The following is a 25,706-nucleotide window of genomic DNA, read 5'->3' as shown; positions in this document are numbered from 1 at the left end:
CTTCGTCTGACCCTTCAGGTGTAGTAGGTTGTTCTTGTTCAAGGTTGGTTTCCATTGACAAAGAAACTTGCTGCACCACGGGATCCATACCTCCTTCTAAAAGAATCGGTTGCATCGGGGAGCCAGAAGTATGTATCCACATTGCATCGTTTCCCCAATCATGGAGTGCTTTAGTGTGTCGCAGCCATGGCCTTCCAATGAGCAAAGGAAATCCGCCCTCAACCTGGGGAAGACGAACCACAACAAAATCCAAGTTAAAAGTGAAATCTTGTACCTTCAAAGGCACCTTGTCGACTATGCCCACTGGGTAGACTGTTCTCTGATCGGCCAATGTAACAGTGAAAGGAGCAGGTCGGGTAGGCTGTAGACCTAAGGACATCATAGTGAATTGGGGCATCAAATTGATTCCAGATCCACCATCAACGATGACGCCGGATAGCCGGTGCCCAAGAATAGATACAGTGAGACGAGGACTTTTATAATCGATGAGGTGAGCAGTTGGATAGGAAATCAAATAAGACTTTGAGCGCTGTACAGGGAGGTGCCCGCCACTAGGCCCAACCCCCGGGTACAGAGACTGAATGACTGACAGGGTGTCACTTCTGAGTGTTGCGTCGAGCCTTAGCATGTCGTATAGTGACACCTGCTGAAAAGGATTCTTCAAAATGGCTTCTGCTGTGGGCTTGGCACCTTCGAATTGGGCTCCCTTTGGGACCTTAATCTATTCCAAGTCAGCCACTGCTTCCAAGAAGGCTCCATCAATGTCAGATAACACAGAAGTTGGTTTGCTCTGAGCAATTTTGAAGGACTCGTCCTTTGGGTCAGGTAGACCAGATTGAGGAAGTGGGGACTGGTGAGGTGGACCTGTGGACAAACTGAGACCAAGAGCTGCTCTTTGTGCCCGAGTAAGGACACCAGCAGGCTCCTCCACTTGCAGTGGCTTAACCACATGAGTAGCAGGTGATGGTTGAGGCACGGTGTTCACAGTAATCAAGTTTATCTTCGGGAAGGTGAATTCTTGTTGGTTCTGAGTCGAGCCTGAAGACGTGGATTCCCTTTGCGTGGGACAATCCTTACTGTAGTAATCCTTCGAATCAGGGCAATGACGACAAAGAGGAGACCCCTCAGGTAAAGGACACTTGCTCTGATAATGCCCGTATTCTCCGCATCTGTAGCAGAGTATGGGCCGATTGGAAGGACGAAACGGGGGACGAGGTGGTTGCTGCATGGAGTTGGAGGCTGAAGTGTAGAAGCTCTGAGGGGTTGAGGTGGCATTAGCATTATAAAAACTTTTGAGTCGGGAAAGTACTTGACATACCTTGGACAGCAGGGGTATTGAGCAAAGGTGGCATGTAGTTGGGATGGCCGTAGTGGGAAACCATGTTAGATGCTAGTGCTAATCCCTGTTGGAGAGTAGGACCAAGACTTTGCTGTATTTTGTGCAATCCCTTTAGATAGTAGCAATCCTTATCTTCATGACCCGATTTTTCGCAGAAGTGGCAATAAGAGCGAAGGGGACAGTCTTGTGGAGGGTGTCCTGGAGAGCGGCATGAACTACACCATACCATAGCCTTAGTCTCCTGCTGAAACCTGAGCTCTTCTAACTCTCTTTTAAGTTGATCATAAGCCTCTTGATGTGGAGACTTCTCCTGTCTAAGAGAGAAGGATCTCTCTTCTTGAAGGGCCCGCTGTAACTTTAGGGCTTCCAGTTCCCTTCGTAAAGAAGTCAAGGGGTCTGATGGACTGTCCACGAGTACAGGGGCAGTATCTAACTGAGGAGAGTCAGTGAACTGCCTTCTTGCTCCCTCTATTCTAGTAGCAGTAGCAACAAAGTCCTCCAGACTGGCTTCAGGACGGAGACTTTCTCTGAGCTTTTGTTGCGAAGTCTTAGGCAGAGCCTTCTCTACCCACTTCTTCACCATGAATTCCCCTGGTTGCTGAGGCAGCTTGGCGACCAGGGACTTTGTTTTGGTCATGAGCTCTGCAAATGTCTCCTTGGGCTGGAGCAACAGGTTGGCCGACTCATCTAGAATCTTCTCTTGATAATCCCCCGGTCGGAAAGCTTCACAGAACTGCTGTCTTCACATGGTCCAAGTAGTAAAGTGGTTTTCAACAAACTGACTGTACCATTTATCTGCAAGACCATCCAAGGTGGACGGAAAGAGCACCAGGTATGCGTCTTCTCTGTTGAGGCCACGACCTATGCAAAGAGAGACAAACCTCCGAGCATGGTCGTCTGCATCTTCTGTGGAGAGACCTTTAAAGATAGGGAACTTGATGTTCACCTTTGCCAGAACACTTGTGAGCTCCTCCATGGCCTCTTGCTCCTGAGTCTGTTGTTCACTAGCTTGCTGTAACAAAATGGGGGAGAGCCTTACAGGAGAAGGTGACCTGGAGGATGTAGAACCGGTCGAAGGAATGGAGGTAGCCGTATGAGTAAGTATAGGTGATGGGGTTAATATGCTTCTACTGGGCACCAAGGGTTGACGCCGTCTGTGGTAGTACTTCAGAGGACTCAGTAGTGCACTGACGCTCCAATGACCTCCTTGTATGTGTCATGCAGTAACCGCCAACCCCACCAAGCTTTGGGCAAGAAGACCTTCACTTGGGCAAGACAACCTTCAGTTGGCTGAACATTGGTCTAGACTCTACTAGACCAGGGCGAGTGACTAGACCAACTGGCATGGACCAGGACGAGGAAGGACTAGACCAGGACTAGGACTGGGTGGACCAGGGCGAGAGAGGACCAGACCAACAAGGCGGGAGACTAGACCAGCTAGATTAAGCTGCCAAGGGTGAAACTGGACCAGACCAACAGGCTGCACAGGCGAAGCGAAGAAACCAGCTACTCAACAGAGTGAGACTTCAGTTGAGGTCCCACCGTGATCGCCAAAATGAGAGCACCTGTAGCGCGGATAATGTGTCGTGCTCTCTACCGTGTGGGTGTCCCTCAGTGCAATGTGCGTGACAATCTCACTCAAACAAATGGAAACTCTCTCAAACAGAATGAAACACAGGAACAATGGATAACAACAGAGACACAACAGTGGACCAGAACATGTGGACTCGACTAGCTCAAAGAACCATGTACAGATTCTGGCGTGGCAGCACACTCAGCTCCAGCCCAGGACTCACAGGTACAAATGGGGTGTCGAGGCTCAGATGTGCGGGGATGGTGAAGCAGTGCTCTATGTAAGACTCTCTCTAGACGACTACGTACCAGATAATCGAAATGGCCCAAAACGACTACTCATATGTACCACCATAAAGGGCCACCAACGGCTCATAAATGTCAGCCATGTGGTGACCTGGCCACGATGTCCACTAGACCACCGTCGGTACCCTGCCACTGCCACGTGTCACTCCCAGCCCAGAGGGTCCGTCCAGTGTGAAACAGCCTAGACCAACTGTACTAACTGTCCAACTGTCTGCCTGTCCTATGAAGTGACATTGTAGCCCTGCTACAAGAGTTCCACCCAGCAGCTCTGAAGGTCAAGTTGCCACGAGTTGCTCCAGCCAATCGAGCTCTCAAATCCAAATAGTAAAAGGATGGCTGGGATCATTTCTGCCCCACGCGACACTTTATAAGTTGGTGGTGCTAGGAATTTAACTCAACACGGCAAGCTGGACACATGGCAGCTCCGGATCAAATCTGCAAGACACCTCAGTTGGGAGGGGACGCCCAAATCGATTGGGGCTGATTGGGGCTGCCTTCTTCCTCATTGTGAGCTTACAGTGTGTGTGTGTGTGTGTGTGTGAGTAGTGGGTGCAAGTCCACAGCTTTAATGGAAAGCTTGCCTTCTCCTCTGTTTTATGTAGCACGATGATTCCACCCTCGTGCACCTCTCTCCCCTTTTGAATACAGAAACGTGATACCCAGCTCAAGGTCATCTGTATGTAAAGTTGTGTGGGTTTATGCGCGATTGTCGAGGTAAGAGCCTCTTGTGAAGGTACTGAATTAGTTAGTTTCTAGTTCCCTGTAGGTACCAGTTGATTCGAGAGATTTCACGCGAGAAATCTCATCCAAATCAAAGGGCAAGTAGCCCTACATGTGCGGGACCTCGAGGGCTTGCTACGGATGCGACCGGCACGCAAAACGGAGCCCGAAACAGTGAATTACATCCTGTTGTGTATTTTTGCAAGTTTAGGGTTTCGACCCTTTTTAATCCCTAATAGTCCCGAGAGCCTCGTGGAAGCTAGGGAACTGCAAAACAAGTGATCCGGTGCATTTTAGAGGCGAAAAACAGAGTGCTGCATTTTCTCGCCAAGTTTGTCAAAGAGCTCTAATGCGCGCGGGAAGTCACCTAGGGTATGGGGATTTTGGATGTGAAGCCTCCTTCGGCAGTTATGCTGCCGAAATTGGACGAAATACTAAAAAGGGCGCCAACCTTTGGGGCCAATGCGGTGTCACTGTCTCCTTGGGAGCACTCTAGCTGCCAAGCCGTGGTTTGTTTGAAGTGTTGAATTCCATTTCCACGTTTATTCGCGAAGTTCCTTTGTGTCATTAAGTAGGTAGAGTTAATCAAAGTAAAGATCGCGTGAAAGCCAAAGTCTACCGCCCTTTAGTGAGTCTATAGGCCGGTTTCAATGATTGGGAACCAACATGCGGTGTCATGACTCATCTCTCTTCTCTCTCTCTCTCTCATTGTGTTTAATTCAGTTCTCTGAATTAAAGTAGCCTTGTGTTTGTGCTAAGTACTAGATCTGAGTTCAAATCCTTAAACCCTTCCGGTGCACTTGACAAATATGCTTCAAACAAAAAGTGTCAAGAAATGGCAAGTATAACATATGCTGAAAACTCTACAGTTGAAAACCCTAAATCTTCAAGAGACCAAAAATTGAGATCTATTCGCGATAAAGCATAGGGCTCAATGAGGGAATCACATGGCTTCTGCAGCTTTTTCAAATTCTCAATCATTTGAGAGATTTTTGAAAAATATTTATTTTTTTAAAAGCAATAAAATGCTTGCTTGTTATGCTATTTAAAGAAAACACAATTAACCATGAAACAATTTGTAGATGATTTTCTATGGCTCTACACGCGCAATCATGCACTTTTATCACTGGTCAGCATGTGGTGACATGTGGTCACCGCTAACCAAACCCATCATAACATGGTAAAACATCCTTCCTACTCTCGTTCTTCATCATCTGCTATCGCATATGTATCAAAAATACGGTATTCTTTTGTAGAAATCTCTTAGGTCTTCTTCTTCTCTCGCTCTTTCACGTTGTCACATAGAAATCGTCTTCATCTTCTTTATCCATTTATGATCTTCTTCTTTGTCTGCAAGATGCTGGTTCCGGAACTCCGCTATTGGGCAAAGCCAAAACAGTCGCTGGATTGGATTGCTTGGTAATGTGAGAACAAGACAAGTGTTGATGAGCGAGCTCCACATGCCAAGCAGTGATCAACTAAAAAAGGCTTGAAACGCGACTTGAAACTGCAAAATGTTGAGTTCCTCTCAAAAAAGATTGGCCCTCAAGTTGGGCGCCCTTGGCAGTATGATGTTATCATATTGATTAACAAAATACAACTGCTCTGCTTGCAGATACCACACTCAGAATCTCGTTACAACTAGCACCTAGGCCTTTAATTTATAGTTCACTGCTCAAACAACTCAATCAGCAAATGCAACTTGTTGACTTTGTCCCACGGTGGCACACACCAAAAGCACCTGCGATGATGCTGCCACATCAGCACTCCAGCATCCATACACTGCTGCCCAGTCATATAGGTGCATGCCAGCAGTGCACCCGTACAAACTACCATGTCAGGACACATCTGTACAGCCTACCCCGTCAGCATGCATCCGTACATCCGCCACATTATTAGTTTGTCACACCTGGAGTTCTCCCTCTCTGATTGGTGCCTGTACAAGACCTTGTTGAAAAAGGGGCCTCTATGGCCATTTTAGCACAGGCTCCTTATTCTCAAATTCCGCTGCACTTGACACCCACTCGTTTCTTTTTTGACGTACCTAGAGTACTGAGCAGTGGGTGCATGCAGCTGCCATATGTCCTCCTTCCCAACAGATAAAGCAGCAGCCTGAGAGCCAAATGAAGAACAAAACCTTTTAAGAGTAGTGGTCACCATCAGACACTCACCCGCACCTAAAAGAACTCCAACACTCCTACCAATCTCTAGCAAATGAGAACTCCACATAATTTCACTGCCCCTGCAAGACCCTCGCCCAAGCAAGTGAGCTCTATATCATGTCTCCGTATGTGCAAATAGCAGAATGCCCTGTGTCACTCGAAAGGGTTCTATCTGCAAGTGCCTCTTTCACTTGCTCCAAGATTCTGATGTCTCTAACTGAACCCTAAAGCAGCCTTCCCTAAAAAGGAGACAGTACAGTATGATGCTTGGAGGTAGTCTCTGCGTTCCCTTTCAGAAAATCTGCAGCAAAATGTAAACAACCTTGCACACAATGCAGCAAGCCTCAAGACTTGTCACTGAATCGTGAATAAATCACAAAGCATCAGGAAACTGCCGCCATACCATAGAATCACTATTGTGCAGGTAGAGCTTGAAGACAGAAGCAGCAGCTGGTTGAGGTAGTACCATGGAAGACTGAGGCCTGCAGGGCAGGTGGGGGACGGGAAAGATTGCTTGTGCAATCTTCAGCATTAAATGCGGACCACTGCCTTCCACTAAGATGCACACTGCGAATTCACCTGTGATGCATGTAGCATGGGTGGCAGTGGGGAAGTAAAACGGTTAGCGTGACTGTGCCACATCGCATACCATACAGACCCCAAATACCCTTCTCCCTCTTTTTCCATATCTAGCGGGCAACTTCTGATCGGAAAAGTGTGACACTACAGACTGTAGTTAACTCAATCACTTTGCACCCGCACTTCCCCCTCTTTTGACTACACACACAATGTCTACTAAAATTACCTAATTCTGGGGCTCAGAAGGTGAGAATATGATTGATTGCTTCACTTTTAGCTTATAAGTCAGATTTTAAGCCCTGCATCGACAACTTTGTAACCTGCTCCTCTGCATGTGGGTTTGAACTCTTTCAATTACTCAGAGTTTCCGCCCTAATTATTTGTTGCATTCGGTGCGACAAATAATTATTTGTTGCATTCAGTGTAACTTTGTAACCTGCTCCTCCGCATGTGGCTTTGAACTCTTTCAATTACTAGGAGTTTCCACCCTAATTATTTGTTGAATTCGGTGCAGTGCCATTGTCAGAAGCCAGCAGTTTGGCACAAGATAGGTCCAAAACAAATTTGAAGATAATTTTACAATATTCAAACCCAACATTTCAGTTTGCAACAAAATGCAACTGCAAATGACATGCTTCAAACCCAGCATTTCATTTTAGAACAAAGTGCAACTGCTGACGGTATATACACAAGCATGATCAAAAATCAGTTAGTCCTTGAGAAATCCCGAATACATGGGGAAAAGGCATGTCTTAATCTTTTGAAAAAATTCAATCTGCGCTTCAAAAAACCTGAAAGTTGCATAATGCTCAGATAAGTGGCTATTGCAATGTTTTGAAGACACTAAGCATCAAATCCAACATATCATTTTAGACAAAGTGCAACTTAAAATGGCATGGTTCAAAGCTGCTGAAGGTATGTGTACAAACATGATCAAAAATCAGTATAGTCCTTAAGAAATCCACAATGCTATGGGAAAAAGGCATGTTTTAATTTTTTGAAATATTTCAGTCTAGTCTTCAGAAAACCTGAAAGCTGCATAATGCTCAGATAAGTGGCTATTGCAATGTTTTGAAGGTGCTAAACATTAACTTTAACATGTTTGTTATACCAAGAAGGGGAGAGTTATTTTCAACAATAAAAAATATTTAGCGAACACATGAACAAACTAACAGTTACTTAAAAGTCTAAGCAAAATATTTGGCATCATCGCCAATGTACAGGATTGCTACCTTTCAGCTGAAGCTTCTCAAGCACAATAAAAGTGTCTTTGCCTTTTCCTGTAGAAGCAGACTTTCCAAGCGCATAGAATACACCTAGCAGCCTTGTTTTAGTAGTAAAGTCTGTAGAATCAACCTTGTCAAAAGTGTTGGGCAACCCCCTTATTTTTCTGCATTCGGCGTCTGTAAGACAGAAAGAGGGTGTTGTTGAACATGCATAGTCACTGATAATTCACGAGGAAATTCCTTGATAAAAAAACTCTTTGAACTTGTAAAAAGGTGGAAAACTAGTAAAAATGAAACCGTATCAAGCATGTGTTCATTACCAAGAACGTAATTTCGATCGACTAAATCGAAAGCAATAGAAAGGTCATTTGTTATTTTCTCTCTGTCCTTGGCTTGAGGCAAATCCTGCAAAATGTTATGGCACATCAGCGTATTTCCACTGTTTGGAAGCCATTTCAGGAGTCTTTGCCTTGTTTCCTCTGACAGAGAACAGTTCCTGCCTTTTGAGAGCTCAACAAGTTTAAAAATCCTATCTGTAAGCACACCTTGATCTGTGACATCAGCATCATTTTGCTGTACCCTTTCTAATAAAAGACTTATAAGCGTGTTGATTCCCGCGTTGAGATAGTTAGCAGGGAGTTTAGTGCACAACAGAACAGCATGATCCACGCTCAAGTCTTTGATCAGATGTTGAAAAACTGGAGGCAGTCCAACATCATCAAAAAGTTGTAAATCTTCTATTGAAAGCCTCTGCTGTGAGGATTTGTTCTTGGCTGCTTTATTATGCACTGCTTTTTTGAATATGTCAGTTAAAAATGTTGCAGACCCTATTGGCTGCTTTTCATTTGATCTGGTTGGCAAGGACTTTCCAAAAAGTCCTTCAAAAAGTTCATGCCAATCCAAGTTTACTGAAGCGGTAGGAGCTGAAAACTTCCTTACAAGAAGTTGATGTCGTGCTGATAACACCGTCCTACATCCTGAAAACAGAAAATCTTTCATTAACTGCTTATAATTGTGCACAGGCCTAAATGAGTCATTAGTTCATCTTGGTTATGTGAGCACCATCAACTATGAGCAATTTCTCTGCTCTATTGAACCATTAGGATTGAGCAATATGCAGAGAGACTACTAGCATCAGCTCCGTCATGCATATTATTGACTAAATAATTAGCACTACTACATCACCACTAGCGTCAGCATTGCTCCATTGTGGGTGCAGAATCAGGTATGAACAAATGCACTCAACACCACCAAAGTTCAAACACACATACACATACATGTGAGCCTGCCTCAGCACAGAGGTCTGCATGCTAAGTTTCTGCCCCGACTCCGGAGATGCGAAGTTAGGCTCAGCCATACAGAAGTCTGACACTAAACAATAGCATTAGGGAAAATTTCAATACACTACAAGGTTATAGGGCATATGCAACACTATAAAAACTCTAGATTATTAACGTGGTTGCAACTCGAACAAAAACTTCACTATATCATACTTTGTATTTAATTTAGGGATCCAAAATTACAACCTATTAAAAAAACAAGTGCACGTTATAGAGTCATGTTTGTCAACAATAAGACGATACATGGTGACAAACACACACACACACACACACACACACACACACACACACAAATGAAATGAAATGAAATGTTATATTAAACGTCTTCAAAGGCTTTGCAAAATGACCTATGAGACACCAAAGAGAGAGAAATGAAATGAAATGAAATGTTATATTAACGTCTTCAAGAGGCCAAAATGACCTATGAGACCAAAAAAGTTACAATTGGTGAATCTGATACCATGTCTGAGTACGGAAATTCGAAAGTTACAAAGAACTAACACTAAGACACTAAGGAGAAGGGAAATGGGGGGGGGGGGGGGGGGGGGGGGGGTTTGTGGGTTCAGATGAAATCTCTCATCGGTCGCTGTCGGATCTCATCGACCTCCTCCATGGTCAGTACTCTGGTTGGGCGTCTTGCATGTCGAGCTAGAGTGATCTGTATCTTCTGTTGCAGCCTTCGTCGGTAGTGGGAGACCCCCCGAGGTCGTGGACGTCTAGATCTGCCAAGCTCAGTGGCTCGCTCAAGCAGTGTACCTCTAGTATGAGTAGGCTCTAAGATCTGCTGTAATGACTGCTCCGTTGGCTCTCCTCTGGCTAGTGTAAAGAAATCTGTGATGCGTCTCTGAGGCTGTCTTTCCCCTGATGTCCTCAGCAAGCTCTCCCTAAGTCTACGCAGCTCTAGCACAAACAATCCGAGACACCTCTGATCCTTGTATCTCATGACTCTAGAAAAAGGTCCGAACCCTTCTCTGAACAGGCAGTGGAAGCGGCCGCCTATCTCATAGTACGTCCAACAGTGACGTGTAGTGCAACTCTGTCTCTGGCTCTAAGTCACATAGGTGGCATATCCTAGCTCTTGCCGGCACCCCTCGAAATCGACCGGTCTCGATCTGGAGCTCATATGAGGATGTGCGTATCTGTCCAATAGCGCATCTTATCCCATGAGATAAATGTGTATCCATGTATGCAGGCCTAGTTACAAAGCCGTCCTCCGTGAGTTGGAGAAGATGCTCTCTGTAGAAGGCCATCTTTGTGCCCAACTCCTGTGTTGGCTATATCCATGTGCTCTTGGTATTTAGCTGAATCAAATCCTAACGTAGGAGTCTAGTGATCTCTGTCCGTGTGAGACACAGGGAGGGTGCATCCAGGGAGTATTGAAGCGGAGGTAATCTATCCATGTTGAGACCATGCGACTGAAACCATGTTGTCATCTGTCCATACCAACATGCTACATCGCCTTGTAGAGCTAGTTGTCGAGATGACTCCAGGGCAAGCCGAGCGTATCTGTCTCTGAGGAGATCCCATAGACCGTGCATAAAGGATACTGATCTCGTCAATGCCTCCACCACGAGGGGGGGGCGGCTAGCTCGGCTCGGATTATCTCATGTGGTACTGAGGCCTTAGCCCGAATCATCCGAGCGATCATAAAGACCAGAGGCCTCTCCATATATCTCCATCCATCTATGTTGCCAGATCTCCCATGGTGGTCTACTGAGGGTCCCCATACCTGAACTCCATAGAGCATAGCTGGAGTCACCAGAGTGTCAAAAATCCAAAGCTTTGTTCGTGGTTCCTGAAACTAAACCTGCAAACACATCCTCTCCAGTCCCCCCAAAGCTGCATATGCTCTTGTCAGCCTAGTCTCTCATGCTCTCCTTTGTGAAACACCGGTCCACCGAAGACTACTCCAAGATAAGTATATGCATCTGTGTACTCCACGGTCTCCTAGCCATACATAAATGTGGGTGCCGACCTCCTGACCCACTGTGGTGTGGTGTTAAACACCATAACCTTGGTTTTCCCTAGATTGACAGACAATCCACTGTCACGAGCAAATGTATGCAGAGCATCCAAATGACGTTGCATCCCCTCTAGAGAGTCAGAAATCAGCACAATATCATCAGTGTATAGTAACAACAGAATCCATGTCCCTGCTAGCTCTCCCCCCCTATCCCCTTGACACTCTACATAGTCCCATCCACATACATCGCAAAAAGAGTCGGGATAGGGGGCATCCCTGCTTTACTCCAATAGTGGAGTGGACCATGTCAGACATTCCCTCAGTGGTGCGTACCCGCCCCATCACTGTCCTGTATAGAGTCAGAATCCCCCATATCAGCTCTGTAGGCACACACGTCCTGTAGTCTGCGTATAAGTCTGGCTCTGGGCACTGTGTCAAAAGCTTTGCAGAAATCCACAAAGCTACAATAGATCCTCTTGCCATGGTGTCTACCATCCTCAATAATAGCTCTGAGTGTCAGAATCTGGTCAAGAGTGGAGAAACCTCTCCTGAAACCTGCTTGCCCTGGTGCCCCTATGCCCTCTCGCTCTGCCCATCTACTCAGCTCAAGCTCAAGAACGGATGTATACAACCTAGCTAATGTGTGACCAACCATGATGGTGCGATAATTCGTGGGAATCATGGGAGCTCCTGACTTGAAAATAGGCACAATCATAGACAAACTCCAAGTCTTCGCAAAGCCTTCATACATGACTCGATTAAACATCATAACCAGGAGAGCTGCAAGCATATCTCTAGCATGGATGAAGTGCTCTGCTACCAGACCATCAACACCTATCAAAACACTTGTACAATCCATTTATGCAAGAGGGTTCCAAAACTGGAAAACCTAATCTAATGGACTCGTCCGGACTTGTGAACAGGCTCACAAAATTGCCGGTACTAATCCTCCTAGGATTCTAGACACTCCTATCTAGGGATAAGTGGAAAATTGGTTCTCGAAGTCGATGCATGTCCACATGGCACACAGAGCCATGTGCACGTGACACAATGACTATGGGTCGTTAAGAAGATCAACTTTAACTTATGTTGCATATCCAAATTCTCAATCGTTGAAAAGATTATTAGAGGCATCTGCAATAAGCATGTTTTTAGAGCTGTTTAGGTAAAAACCGAACTCCTGTTTCTTCAACTCCCTTTTCTTTTGTCATTTCTTCTTCATCCCGCTCCAAAGCTTCCATCTATAGGTTGATGTAGGACCGGTTTCTCTCCTAAAAAGGGGAAAAAAAATTATCTAGAATCTAGAAGCACCATCTTGTTCTATGTCTTCTTGGTGGGACTCATATGCTTTCAGAAAAGCACACACCTGGAGCTCTGATACCACTGTAACGGGACGGCACCGCGTGCCATCTAAAAAGAACTTACTTTTAGCACTTCAAAGAACTGAACTAAAAGAGAGAGAGAATCCACACGACACGGAGTGGCGGAGTTCCACTCCCAAACTGCAACGACCCCACACTCTCGCACCCCTTTCGATATTTCTTTACATTGCTTCAACAAGGTACAACTGGTTGGCTCCGCTCTGCTTCTCCACAAGGTAGAATGCCACAGAGAGTGCTCAACACAGTTATTTAAAGACCCTTGGCTTGCTAAAAGCATCTCACTTTAAAAGCACTACTTCTAAAAGCTATTGGTCCAAAAGCAAGCGCCCATAAGGCTGTCTGTACAACGTTGCAATGTCATCATTTGCTATGCAAAGTTGGCCTTTGTGTGTGTAATCTACATTATTTAGGGTATAGGCCCCTCAGCCAATGATCTATAAGTTGTTAGGCTTAGGATTTTTAATTCTAATCCATGTTGTCTTTAGGCCACTCTGTTGATCTTCAGTAAGTTGGTAAGTTCTTACAATCCTTGTGCCACGATTTTAGGCCCCTTGGCCAAGATCTGCAAGTAAAAATCCTAACCCATTTTATCATTAGGCCACTCGGCCGATCTCTAGTAAGTTGGTAAGTTCTTCTTCTTCCTCTGCTTCTGCTAGGGTTTTAGGCCCTTGGACGGGATCTGCGGGTTGGCTAGGGTTAGGATCAGGATGTCCTAAGTTCTCCTAACCCCCTTCTCGTCTTCAATGGTCGACAAGTCAGCAATTTGTGACAGGCCCTTGCACAACCGCAATGGAAGGAGGCCATGCAAGCAGAGCTTGATTCCATCAAGATGAATAACACATGGGAGTGGGTTTCGCGGCCAAGTGTGTCTACAAGACAAAGTACATAATAGATTGGTCTTTGGATAAGCACACGGGACGTCTTGATGCCAAGAAATTTTCTCAGAGACTAGGAGTAGACTATGACCAGACCTTTGCACTAATTGCAACGATAACGACTATTCAAACAGTTTGTTAGAGTTATAACATCTCTCTGGATTCGTCAAGTCAATCCCGATATATCCCAAAGACAAGTAGTAGGGAGTGAGGGCTATTTCGTGGCTGTGCCCGGCTAGAGTGAGGAGGTTTTCTCATGTCGAGGTCTTCCAGTCATGTGTAGCTTTCACTCCATGCCCATGTGGGCTCGTGCAGGCTCAAAGTACATTTTCCCAACAATGCCCTAGTTTTCCCTTGAGCCCTATGGGCATCTTGTGCCCTTCCCCTATGTTTCCTCTATTTTTCTTCCTATTTTCGTGGGCTAGAGGAGTGGGTCGGGCAGCCAGCTTAATACCCTATATAGGGAGCAGGTGGGGTACCTCTCTTTGACACTGCAATTTACCCAGCCAGCGGTGCCCTCATGGGGCACCCTTCGGGGGCTAATCCGCCACGGCTGGCAGACATCTAGGAGATCCCTTTGTAGCGTTTTTGCTCAGCTACATGGCGTTTTTCAGATCACGCCTAGCGTTTTTTCTGGGCAGCAAGGGCAATGTTGGGTGACCTCTCTAGAGTGCAGTTCCCTCCTCAGAAAAGCCTTACGTATGCTTTGTGATCATGCGGTGGCAGAGTTTCTCATCCGAAATCCATATCAATTCTCTTGTCAGGAGACAATGCACCAGATCTATGCTCTGACAGCATGTTAGAGTCCGCACCCAACAGCCAAGTGAGCAGTCTCGTGCACAAGAGCATATGGCAGTGACAGTTGTGTGTAACAGGGGTCTATCAAATAGACACCATACCAAAGGTATCTGGAAACTCTTCGAATCCTAGAACGTAGAACTTGACCTGCATGGCGCTCGCGTCATAAAGGACGATACTCAAGCCATATGGCAGGGAAAGAGAAGGTAGCTAAGATCTCATGGCTCTGCTCAAACTCAACAACATTGAATGCTAGATACCAAGGGTGTCACAAACTGGTCCCGTGGCAGCCCGGACACACCCTGCTGATGTGGCACAGCTCCATAAAATGTGCCCATATGCTTACGTGGCAAACTGTATGGATGCCTGCAAATTCCGCTGACTACTGACGTGGCATTCTCCGCAAAACACGCTGACATGCTGACATGGCAACGTACGGATTCCCGGAAATTGCGCTGACTGCTTTTTGGCAGTTTTTGGAGCCAGTTGCTTTATGGGGATTATTGTTTTTAGCATTAAAGCTTTTGGAGACTACTGTTTTTTAATTTTGAGATGAGATTTTTGGGGCTCTGCTTATGGGCATCCCTTGTACCAATAAATAAGTTGGTTGGGCACTCATTACTCAGGGCATCTGGACGCAGAGTCCGAGAGTGAGCGCTTGCCGACTCTCTCTTGTACTTTGAACACAGATTAATATAAAAAGAAATACCGAAAGGGGTGCCAGTCTTTGGGGCCAATACCTTTGGGCATGGAACTACGCCGGGCGTGTTGTTTTTGTGAACTGTTTTAAAATGAATCTCTGGTGTGTCGTGGTAGAATCTAGACTTGGGGTGTCCAAGTTTGTTACAGTGGTATCAGAGCGCGGCCGATTTCTCTTTTACCGGGAAATCCAATCCTTTTCTCGCGGCATTTATGGATTCCAAAACAAGAATCAATCTACTTCTGCTACATCTGCTAATGCGGAAAAAGATCACGAAGAAGATTTGCATGATCAAACAGAGGAAGAGTACGGGCCACCTCGGCCTACTCAGTTCGAAATTGAAGAGATGGACCATCGACAGCATGTTGATGAGGCAACAAAGCAGATGATTAAAATTGCGAAGGATCCAAAATTTGCAATTTTTTTGTCTCAACAATCCACCCATCAAACTGCAATCAAGAAACCTCCTTCTCCGAGGATGTTTACAGAGCAAGAATTACAAGAGGTGGTTCAGACACAGGTCAGCCGGCTTATGGACGCAAACAATAAATCCAAAAAGCAAGATAAAAAGCACAAGAAGAAGACTGACTTCCCGGGTTATTTGGGTCATCAATCTTCTTTTGCATCGGCGAGAAAGCAGAAGAAGCGTGTACGATTTGAAGAGCTACCCAGTTGTTGTTGCTGTTCTTCTTCTTCTTCTTCTTCTTATAGTTCTTCTAGCTCTTCTGACTCGAGCGAGGAAGACAGAAAAGGCAAAAAGCGAAGCAAAAAGCAAAGCTTTGGAAAGGACAAGAAAAAGGCAAAGAAGCCCATATTTCGCCCAGTTTCTGATAGTTCTACAAAGGAGTCGTCCTCGGACAGTTTGGACTCCGACGATCACATGTTTTATGCAAAAAAAGAAGCATTTTTACAAAGCCAACCCGTATGACTTTCTCGAAGATAAAAGCAAGAAAGTAAAAGAATTCAAAGAAGGTGGACAATCGATTAAGTTTGAATCCTTTTCTGGGTTCCGCGATGCTCCGAGGGCTTTAGCCTTCATTCAGCAGTTTGACATAGCTTTCTCTGGAGGGCATTACTCAGAACACTCCAAGATTAGGAGGGCTACATCTTTCTTCAAGGGAAATGCTTGAACATGGTGGTCCACTCTTCTTCTGATAAAGGAAGCTCCACTTAAATGGTTGAAATTCAAAAGGCTCTTTATTTCTTCTTAGCTAACTCAGGAGTACGAACGAAATATACAAACCGCTTGGAATTATCTTCGGATGACCAAGGGAGATTCTTTGTACGCTTGTTGCGAGAGATTTTGGAACTCTTCTCTACCAACCTCTTCGTTTAAGAGGGTCTCTTTTAAGGAACAAATTGAGTGGTTTTGCTGCGGACTCCCTACAGAGATCCGAGACTATTGCCTGGAACAAAAGTAGAATTCTATTCAAGAATTGATGGGTCATGCGAAACAGGGCTTCGCGATACATTTGGGAAATTTGACCTACCCCATTGATGAGATCTTGACTCAGAGAACCCAACAGACCTCTCACAATGTAAGTAGAAAGAGAAAGAGTCCCGGGACAGTCAGCCTAGATTAGGAAGTGATCTGGCACTTTTGTGAGTTTGTTCGCAGACTGTGCATGTCCAAACACTTAGAATAGATGCATATCCTCTTTCTGCACACAGCATGATCATCAGATTTCCATCAAAACCCATCAAGAGCATTTTTACATTGCATAGACCTATTTTCCCTATTTTTGACATTTTTCACTTATTATGTTTTAAATTACTTTTGTTGGGAACTAGGTAGGGCAAATTTACTAAGTTTGTATATATAGAAACCTAGCGCTAGCACTTTCTGGCAGAAGAGGCAGCAGGAGCATTGCTCAACCGGTAACTTCTCGAGCAAGAACCAGAAAGCCCGGCGTTTTTCAGCAAGAAGCCAGCGTTTTCAGTCCCCCCTAAGACCAGCATTTTTACAGCCAGCGCTTTCATAGCTTGACATCAGCGATTCCACAGCCAACAATCTAGCGGTTTCAACACTGCATTTCAGCGTTTTCTCAGCAGCCTTGGACAGCGATCTTGCAACCCTAAATTCAGCAATTGCAAGCCATAACTTCAGCGTTTTGCAGCCCTTGCATTGCAGCGTTTTTGAAGACAGCAGCCAGCGTTTTGAAGACAGCTGTAAGCCAGCGTTTTCAAGCAACAAATTTCAGCCATCACTACAGCCACTCATTTCCAGATTTAGCCTCAGTTCAGCCCAGTATTTTGCATGCAGTTACCGCCCTTGGCATCCACCGCAAATCAGCCCCGCCTTGGTGCCACAATTGCAGATTCGCAGCATTCAGTTTTCAGCCTTAGCGTCATCATCCTCGTCCTCACCATCGACATCGACATAGCATCACTTACGTTTGCATCAGCATCTTGTACCAGATTGTGCAATCAATAGAATAGACTTCTCTCACCATCGAGAGAAGGGCCCTTGGAGGAGGGTTTGACAACGTTCTGGTGTCGTATTCTTCTCTCTCTATCTCTCAGTCTCAGCACCTTCATTCACAATGTTCACCACTTGTTTGTTTCCATTGCACTCTCTCATTAAAGGAAACGGAAGGCTCTCCCTTCTGTAAGTAAAAGGAACCCTTGAGCACAGTTCGGAGCACTCATCTTGAGCAAAGTTCAACATTCCCTTCCGTTGCACCTTACAAAGAGGGGAAGTGTTTTGGTTGCAGGGAACTTGGATACATCTTCTCAAAGTGCCCCAAAAAGGCACAACAAGAACAGACTGAAGACAAGCTAGAGAGTTTTAGAGCAGCAAAGGAACGTGACAGAAAAGACAGATGAAAGCAGAATTGGTACCACATTGAGTGGGGCCCGAATCAAATCAGATGAACGAAAGTACAAAACTTTGTCGCCCTTGGGGCAAAGTGAAAGATCAGAAAGCCCTCATTTTTCTTTGATGGAGCCAAGGCCAACTTCTTTTCACTTGAATTGGCTGCTCGACTTGGAATTACGCCCGACAGGCTGCGGCCACAAGCGAAGGCAGTTCTAGCGGCACCCGGATGGGATGTTGCCATTACACCGATCATTGGCAAATTTTGTTTGCAATGTCAGGGGTATTTAGGGCACGAGGGCTTCTACAAAGGTTGTGACATCCTCCTCACGCTGTGGTTGACTATTGGGCTGAGAAAGCGACTTTGACAAATGAAGGACAAAGAGATTGTACTTGATGAAATTTAGTTTCTTTACTCGATTTTCTGGAGAGAACTGAATGATGATTGAAGGTCGAATATGTTTTGACCTCGAAAAAGAACGCCAAGATTTTCTCCACACTCATGCCGATTGCTTTTCTGAGGGCCTGCCAGGCGAGTTGCCACCATCTCGTCTTGAGGATCATACCATTGATCTGATACCTGGAAGCACACCACCGAACCGGCCACCTTACCGTGTTAGCCAAGCCCAGAATAAAGAGATTATGAACCAAGTGAAAGATCTTTTGGAAAAGGGTCTTATCCAGCCGAGTACTTCACCTTACTGCTCTCCGTGGTTGTTGGTTTTAAAGAAAGACGGATCTTGGAGAATGTGCATTGATTATAGAGCTCTCAATAAAATCACCATCAAGAATAGATTTCCAATTCCGAGGATCAATGATATTCTTGACCGACTACAAGGATCCTTTTGTTTCAACAGGATTGATTTGAAAAGCGGATATCATCAAATCAGAATCGCGCCAGGAGATGTCTACAAGACAACTTTTCGGACAAATTTCAGTTTATATGAATTTTTGGTGATGCCTTTTGGCCTTACCAATACTCCAGTGACTTTCAACCTAATGATGGATAGGATTTTCAGAGAGTACAGATCTTTTGTTGGCACTTTCTTTAATGACGTTATAGTCTTCTCCACGGATGAGGCAGAACATAGACACCATCTGCTTCAGGTCTTTCAGGCATTGCGAGATCACAAGTTAGTTATCAATGCTAAGAAGAGCGAATTTTTCCTGCCGGAGATACACTTTTTGGGACACATCGTCTCAGCAGCAGGAGTATGGATGGACATGGTCAAGATTGACACTATACGTGATTGGCTCGATTTGAAGAATGTTCACGAAGTTAGAAGCTTCTTGGGCTTATGTTCTTACTACCCACGGTTCATTAGAAAATTTGCGAAGGTCGCTTCTCCTTTGCACATTTTGACACCGAAAGGAGTCCCTTCTCGTGGGGACCCACAGAGGTGACTGCCTTTCAGACATTGAAAGAGAAATTGACTACGGGATTGATATTGACTTTGTCGGATTTGCAGAAGTCATTCGAAGTATATTGTGATGCTTGTGGTCGTAGTCTGGGTGCGGTCTTAACGCAAGAAAGCCATGTCATTGCCTATGAGAGCCGATTGTTTTCAAGGCCGAAATTGACAGCACAGATTTATGAGAAAGAGCTTTTGGCAGTTATCCATGCTCTTACTCAGTGGCAACATTACCTACTCGGAGCCAATTTTACGATCTTCACTGATCATCAGAGTTTACACTACTTCTTGTCACAGAAGCAGCTTTCGGAAAAGCAGATGCAGTGAGCTAACATCTTGTCACAGTTTCACTTCCAGATTGTCCATGTACAAGGACAGAAGAACTTGGTGACAGATGCTTTGTCCCGGAAGCCGTTAGTCTTGGCTATTTCCGCGATTGACCATAGAAGCTTCAAGGACATGGTCGATCAATACGCCACAGATCCAGATTTTTCTGATGTATTCACTAGAATACAGAATGGGGAGATAGTAGCGGGATATTCCATACGGGATGGCTACTTGATCAAGAAAACGATGTTGTGCGTTACACAGCCGTTGAGGGAAAAGGTTCTAACTGAATGCCATTGTCCACCTTTTACCGGTCACCGCGGCATTGACACCACCTTGAAAGGTGTGGAGCGTTACTTGTTATGGCCGAGACTCAAGAAGGATGTGGACGATTTTGTACGCAGTTGCTTGGTATGCTAGAAGGTCAAGTTTAACAGCACAAGGATTGTTACAGGCTTTACCCATCCCCACCCGCCCCTGGGAAAGTATTGCTATGTATTTCATTTTTTATCTCCCGAAGACACAGAATGGGCATGATGGCATTTGGACTGTCATCGATAGATTTAGCAAGCAAGCTCACTTCATTCCAATGAAGAAAACAGTCAAGCCGGATCATTTAGCAAGACTGTTCATTGCACAAATTGAAACCGGCCCGTGGGGCGATGGGCTTTCGCTTTCACCCGAAATTCTTTACTTTACTTTAGACACACAGAGAAACTTCACGAATAAGCCTGTGATTGGAATTCAACACTTCAAGACAAACCACTGCCTGGCAACTAGATGCTACCAAGCAGACGACACCCTGTTGGCCCCAAAGACTGGCGCCCTTTCGGTATTTCTTTATTCTTATTATACTTGAGAAAACCCTGTAAACTTCCACAAGATGTCCCACTTTTATCGGGCTGAAAATCCTCTACTCCAACCCGATTTCGACAACATAACCACAGTAGACGTCTCCACAGACAAAATCCCATGCAAACATTGACTTTCCACGCACTTTAGAGCGCTTTGCAAAACCTAGCGAGAAATTGCAGCTTGCTGAATTCTCTGTTTTGCACTCTGATCTGCGTGCCGATCACTTTTCTGGGTAGCTTTCGAGCTCTTGCACTTGTAGGGTCACTTGCCCCTTGAATGAGACGAGATTCCTCGCGGGAAATCTCTCCAAAATGGCCTGTACAAGCCCCCACTGCTTTCCCGAGGCTCCCCTGACAAAATAAACGATCCGAACCCTTGCACCTAGCCCTCACCAAGCTGTCCAAACCTGTCCATGGCTGTAATTGCACGTTTTTGACCCAATTTCGCCAACATAACGACGCAAATATCCCTGTAGGTCAAAAGTACACGTCAAGGACACTTTCCCTTGCGGTATGGAAGCTTTCCGGTGAGCTGCAAGTCAATTTCAGCATGCTGTAATTTTCTGTTTTGCCACTTTTAGGTGCCTCCTGCCCTGTATACGCATCCCAAGGCCTTCTCGAGGCTCCCCTAGCGATTCCCTACAGTTTAGGTGCGAAGCCCTAAACCTGCAGAAAAACACAGCAGGCTGTAATTCTCTGTTTTGGACCGTTTCGAGCGGAGCGAGCACGCCTACGCGTGTCTCAGGTGCTTTGCATGCAATGGGACAGTTCCCCTGTAAGTCGGACGAGTTTTCACGTGAGAAAACTCTCCGCTTTCACATTCCTTTGCGATGGAACTGTGCGTACCTGAAGGGGATTAGCAATTAGCTAATCCGGTTCCTGTACAAAAGGCTCTTGCCTTGGCAAACGCGCATAAAACCCCCAGAACTGTACATGGTCATCTGAGAAGCCCAACTAGTGGGGCATTACCATATGTGAAAAGGGGAGAGAGAGACGCGCGAGAGCAAATCATCGCGCTACATGGAGCAAGGGAGAAGGCAAGCTTTCCATTAAAGCTGTAATCACCTGCACCCACTACTCACACACACTGTAGCACTTAATGGGCTGAAATCAGCCCCCTCTCTTGAAATGGGCGCATCTCGCAAATGCATCTGGAGCCGCCATGTGTCCAGTTTGCCTCTTTTGAGTTAATTTCCTAGTACCCACCAACTTATAAGTGTCGCGAGGGGCCTAAATGACTTTGAACAGAGCCTAGACACCCTTTTACTACTCGAATTCCAGTGCCGAATAGCCGACCAACTTGTGGTGACCTGCCCTTCCCGACTGCAGGTGAAACTCTCGGTCGTTGGCCATTTCATACTGGCCACGCAATGTCCAGTCATTTGCAACTTCAAAAAGAGGATCCCAAAAATTAAACAAAAATCATCAGAAAGAAACCAACAACTCAAGTTAGCCATTGCCACGTCTTCGTGACATACCACCCTCTTAAAATCGCAAACGTCCTCGATTGCGTGCCATATATACATGCCATAGATGATCTTGTGTGGTAAGCACCCTTTAATCATCGCATGTATCCGCAAGAATGACTGTCAAAACATGTGTACAAATGACTTAATGAGACCTTCATACTTTTGTCAAACAATGTACACTGCTATTGCACTGAATCCATGAGTACATTTGATGTGCTTGCTCTATCATTACCCCTCCTTTGCAGACGTTGGGTTGGGGCATACATAGGCTGTAACCCAAAGGCCTCAAGGTAAAGGTGCAATACATTTGGTGACTCTGACAGTTCATGCTCTTCCATCCAGTTTGCATCCATAGATGGAGAGTTCTTGAACTTCACCAAGTAGCATCTTTGCAACCAGTCCCTTAACTTTTACGTGTGCAAAAGGCTGCTGCCTCCGCAAAACGAGCATAATTCCACAACACTGTGACGTACCACCCACGACCAAGTAAGCTCAAATTTCAATATGATTTACCGATGCGTCAAAGAATCCAAGCAATCGACTCAGAGAATCCGCAAGCAGCGTGTCACCTGGCAGACCCACATCACTCCCGCAGGAGATCTAGTGGCCAATCTACCATCGTGAGACCTCTCCCTATCTCATCTTGGTTCATACTTGCAAACCCTAAAACGCAGCATAAAATCAGCCCTAATTTGACCAATTTTTGGCAGGGCGAACATGCGGAATTTCCTATATGTCCTGTGAAGAGAAACCCTCTTCCATAATGCCCTTCCCTTTGTCGGCCATAGTGTAATCCTGCATTCCTGTACTCTGTGTCTTTACCCAAAACAACCGAGGCTCACTTCTTGAGGAAAAAGTGATTGATATCCCGGCAATGGAACCATGAAACCAACCCGTGCGCCGGTGGGCTTTGGCTTTGTCACGTGACACATCCAACCCTATGTGTCCGTGGACAAACCAGGGTTCAGTTCAGTCAAGTCAGTCTCGAATAGGAAGTGATCTGGCACTTTTGTGAGTCTGTTTGCAGACCGTGCATGTCCAGACACTTAAATTAGATGCATATCCTCCGGTTGCACACAGCATGACCATCAACATGATCATCAACATTCCCATCAGAATCCATCGGGGGAATTTTCCAGTGCTATTTTCCCTATTTTTGACATTTTTCACTTATTTATTAAGTGACTTTTGTTGGGAACTAGGTAGGGCAATTTGGCTAAGATAATATAAGAGCAAACCAGAGTTAGCACTTTCTGGCAGAAGAGGTAGCAGGAGCATTGCTCAACATGCCAATTCTCAGCAAGAACAAGAACCCCCTAAGACCAGCGTTTTGATCAACCAGATCAGTGTTTTTACAGCTTGCAGATTTAGCCATCCAGCTTGGCGTTTTTCAGCCATACCTGTGTTTTTGCACCAACGAATTTAGCCTGCACTAGGCGCTTCCATGAGCAATTCTGCCAGCGTTTTACAACAGCACTTCCAACGTTTTTCAGCAGGCTAATTCAGCAAGGAAAAGGGGCAGCAAATCAGCGTTTTTGGGCAGCAAATCAGCGACGGGAAAAAGGCCTGCTGTCAACCTTTTCAAGCCACAAGAAACAGCGTTTTCAGCCATAGGAAGCAGCGTTTTTTTCAGCCATCAAGTTAGCAGATCAGCCCCCGACTTGGTGCAACAGTTACCGATTCGAAGCATTCAGTTTTCAGCCCTAGTCTCGTCATCGTCATCCACACCGTCAACCTCGACATAGCAAGCATTTAGACTCATAGCATCAGCCATTGTATCAGATTGTGCAATCAATAGTAGACCATTCTCGCCATCGAGAGTGGGGCCTTCAGAGGAGGGTTGACAACTTCCCGGTGTCGTATTCTCTTCTCTCTCTATCTCTCAGTCTCATGCACCTTCATGCACAGTGTCCATTCACTTTTGTTTGTGTCCATTGCACTCTCTCATTAAAGAATGGAAGGCATCCCCCTTCCATAAGTAAAAGGAACCTTGAGAACGATCAGATCACTCATCTTGAGCAAAGTTCAACATTCACTTCCGCTGCACCTTACATTGGTATCAGAGCTTAGGCAGTGTTCTGTATCACTCAAGGAAAGAACCACAAGAACCACATAATTTTTTTTGCTTGTTGAGGTCGCACGAACCCAAGTTCACTTGGGCGTGTCGATTCCTATTCGTGTTTTTGAAGAGTGACAGGAAACCCAAGAAAGAAGGGCTTGTCCAGCCTCCCCTTGTGCCTCTTTTCACTCATTGAGAGCGGACCGTGCACTTAGCGGCCGGCCAATCGACGTGAGGTGGGAAAAAGCAACCTTGGTGTGAGCGCAAGGCCGCCAAGGGGTGCGCCCGCGGAAGAGAGCAGAACTCGGGTGAAGAGAAGATCCTTCTCTAACACAGATTGCAAGCGAAAGAAGAACCTCAAGATTCTCAAGCACCTCAAGACCCTCAAGAACCTCAAGAACCCAAGACCCACAAGAACCCAAGTTCCTCGTGAACTTAAGAACCAAGATCACAGTGTATGGTCATCACCCAAAGCGGAATCGATACTTCGCATGGAGGTGATGGGCATGAGAGTAGTGAAGAAGAATTTCCTCACCATGGAGGTTTTCCTGACCCTCCCCCTACGCCATCTACGTCAGGGATTGCACGAAATCCTATGGAGGCTTTGATGAAATCAATGATGGACATGATGGCACGACAAGAAGCAACTCCCATTGCCTTGGAACGCAAGCGCGATGAACGCAAAGAAAGAAAAGCAGAAAGAAAGGCGGCTTGAGCAAGCGCGCTTGGAAGCCGAAGAAAGACGCGAAGTGCAAAGGGACCTACGCATGAAAGAGCTGGTCCAAGAGGCTCTCACCTCGAAGTCCGAGCCAGCAAAAGATGTTGGTAACTCATCAAGTGGCGCAAGCTGAGATTCGGACTCCAACAACCCAGTCACAGAGAAGCTCCAGTTCAGTAAGTATGACGGTAAGATGGATGCTACGGTTATTCATTCTTGGTTGCATCAATTTAATGCTTATTTTGCGACAACTAAGAAGACAAGAAATAGCAAGGTTTTGACGGCAGCTATGTACCTTGCCGGTGATGCCATCAATTGGTACCACGCATGGCAAGAGGCCCAATTAGCCGCGCACATAGAGGAAGCCGACGAATTCACGCCCCTTTCCTTCAATTGGGCTGATTTCCATGACAAGCTCAAGGCGCGGTTTATGCCCCCACAGTACCTAGCACGATTGAAGGACGATTGGCGCGGTCTCGAGCAAAATGGTATGCCAGTTATGTCTTTTTCTAATCGTGTTTTGCAGCTCGGCACTCAATCACGCAAATCGGATGCGGAGCGCAAGGAGGCATTCCTTTATGGATTGGACGAGTATATCAAGTATGATGTCAAGGTGCTTGATCCAATCGACCTCAACAAGGCGGTAGCGTTTGCTCTCGCACAGGAGATGAAGCACAACAAGGAAAAGCCTAAGGAAAACAAGATTTCCACAAGTACCTCTCAGACTTCTCAGAACCCTCAGAACGGTAAGAACGGTAAAATTGTAAGAACAGTAACTCTTCTAACCAATCTTCCAATAGTCTCTCAGAAAAGAACTCTCAAAGTGAACCTAAGGGTAAAGCTAACACAATTGCTACACCTAAGCTCACTCCAGATGAAAAGGTAGCACATGGAATTTTAGGAGGATACATCACGTCGAAAGAGCAAAGCACTTATTCTAAGGAAGGTCGTTGTTTTCATTGTCACACTTGAATCGAATGAATCTAAAGAATCCACAGAATCCACTTCCTCTGTCAATGCAATAAATGAGAACACGAGTGTGCCCCAAGTTTCTCATGACCCTCCCATTGATAAGCCTCTCATTAAATGT

General features: G+C 45.6%; 1 protein-coding gene across 2 annotated transcripts in view; it reads right to left on the bottom strand.

Annotated features, from left to right (window-relative positions):
* LOC147455589 (uncharacterized) overlaps positions 1 to 25,706 on the bottom strand; it is a 177,915-nt gene that overhangs the window by 142,460 nt on the left and 9,749 nt on the right. For both annotated transcript variants that reach the window (XM_086514336.1, XM_086514335.1), the window contains exons 3-4: positions 8,225 to 8,881; positions 7,911 to 8,081 (exon numbers count right to left, since the gene is read on the bottom strand). In XM_086514336.1, coding sequence (XP_086370462.1) covers positions 7,911 to 8,081; positions 8,225 to 8,881 — 828 coding nt within the window. The remainder of the gene's footprint in view (positions 1 to 7,910; positions 8,082 to 8,224; positions 8,882 to 25,706) is intronic.

The sequence above is a fragment of the Adiantum capillus-veneris genome, chromosome 6 (assembly GCF_014529385.1).
Source record: "Adiantum capillus-veneris isolate H3 chromosome 6, ASM1452938v2, whole genome shotgun sequence".
Taxonomy (NCBI): Eukaryota; Viridiplantae; Streptophyta; class Polypodiopsida; order Polypodiales; family Pteridaceae; genus Adiantum; species Adiantum capillus-veneris.
Note: the sequence above shows the minus strand (reverse complement) of the source record. Positions and strands in the feature narration are given on the sequence as shown.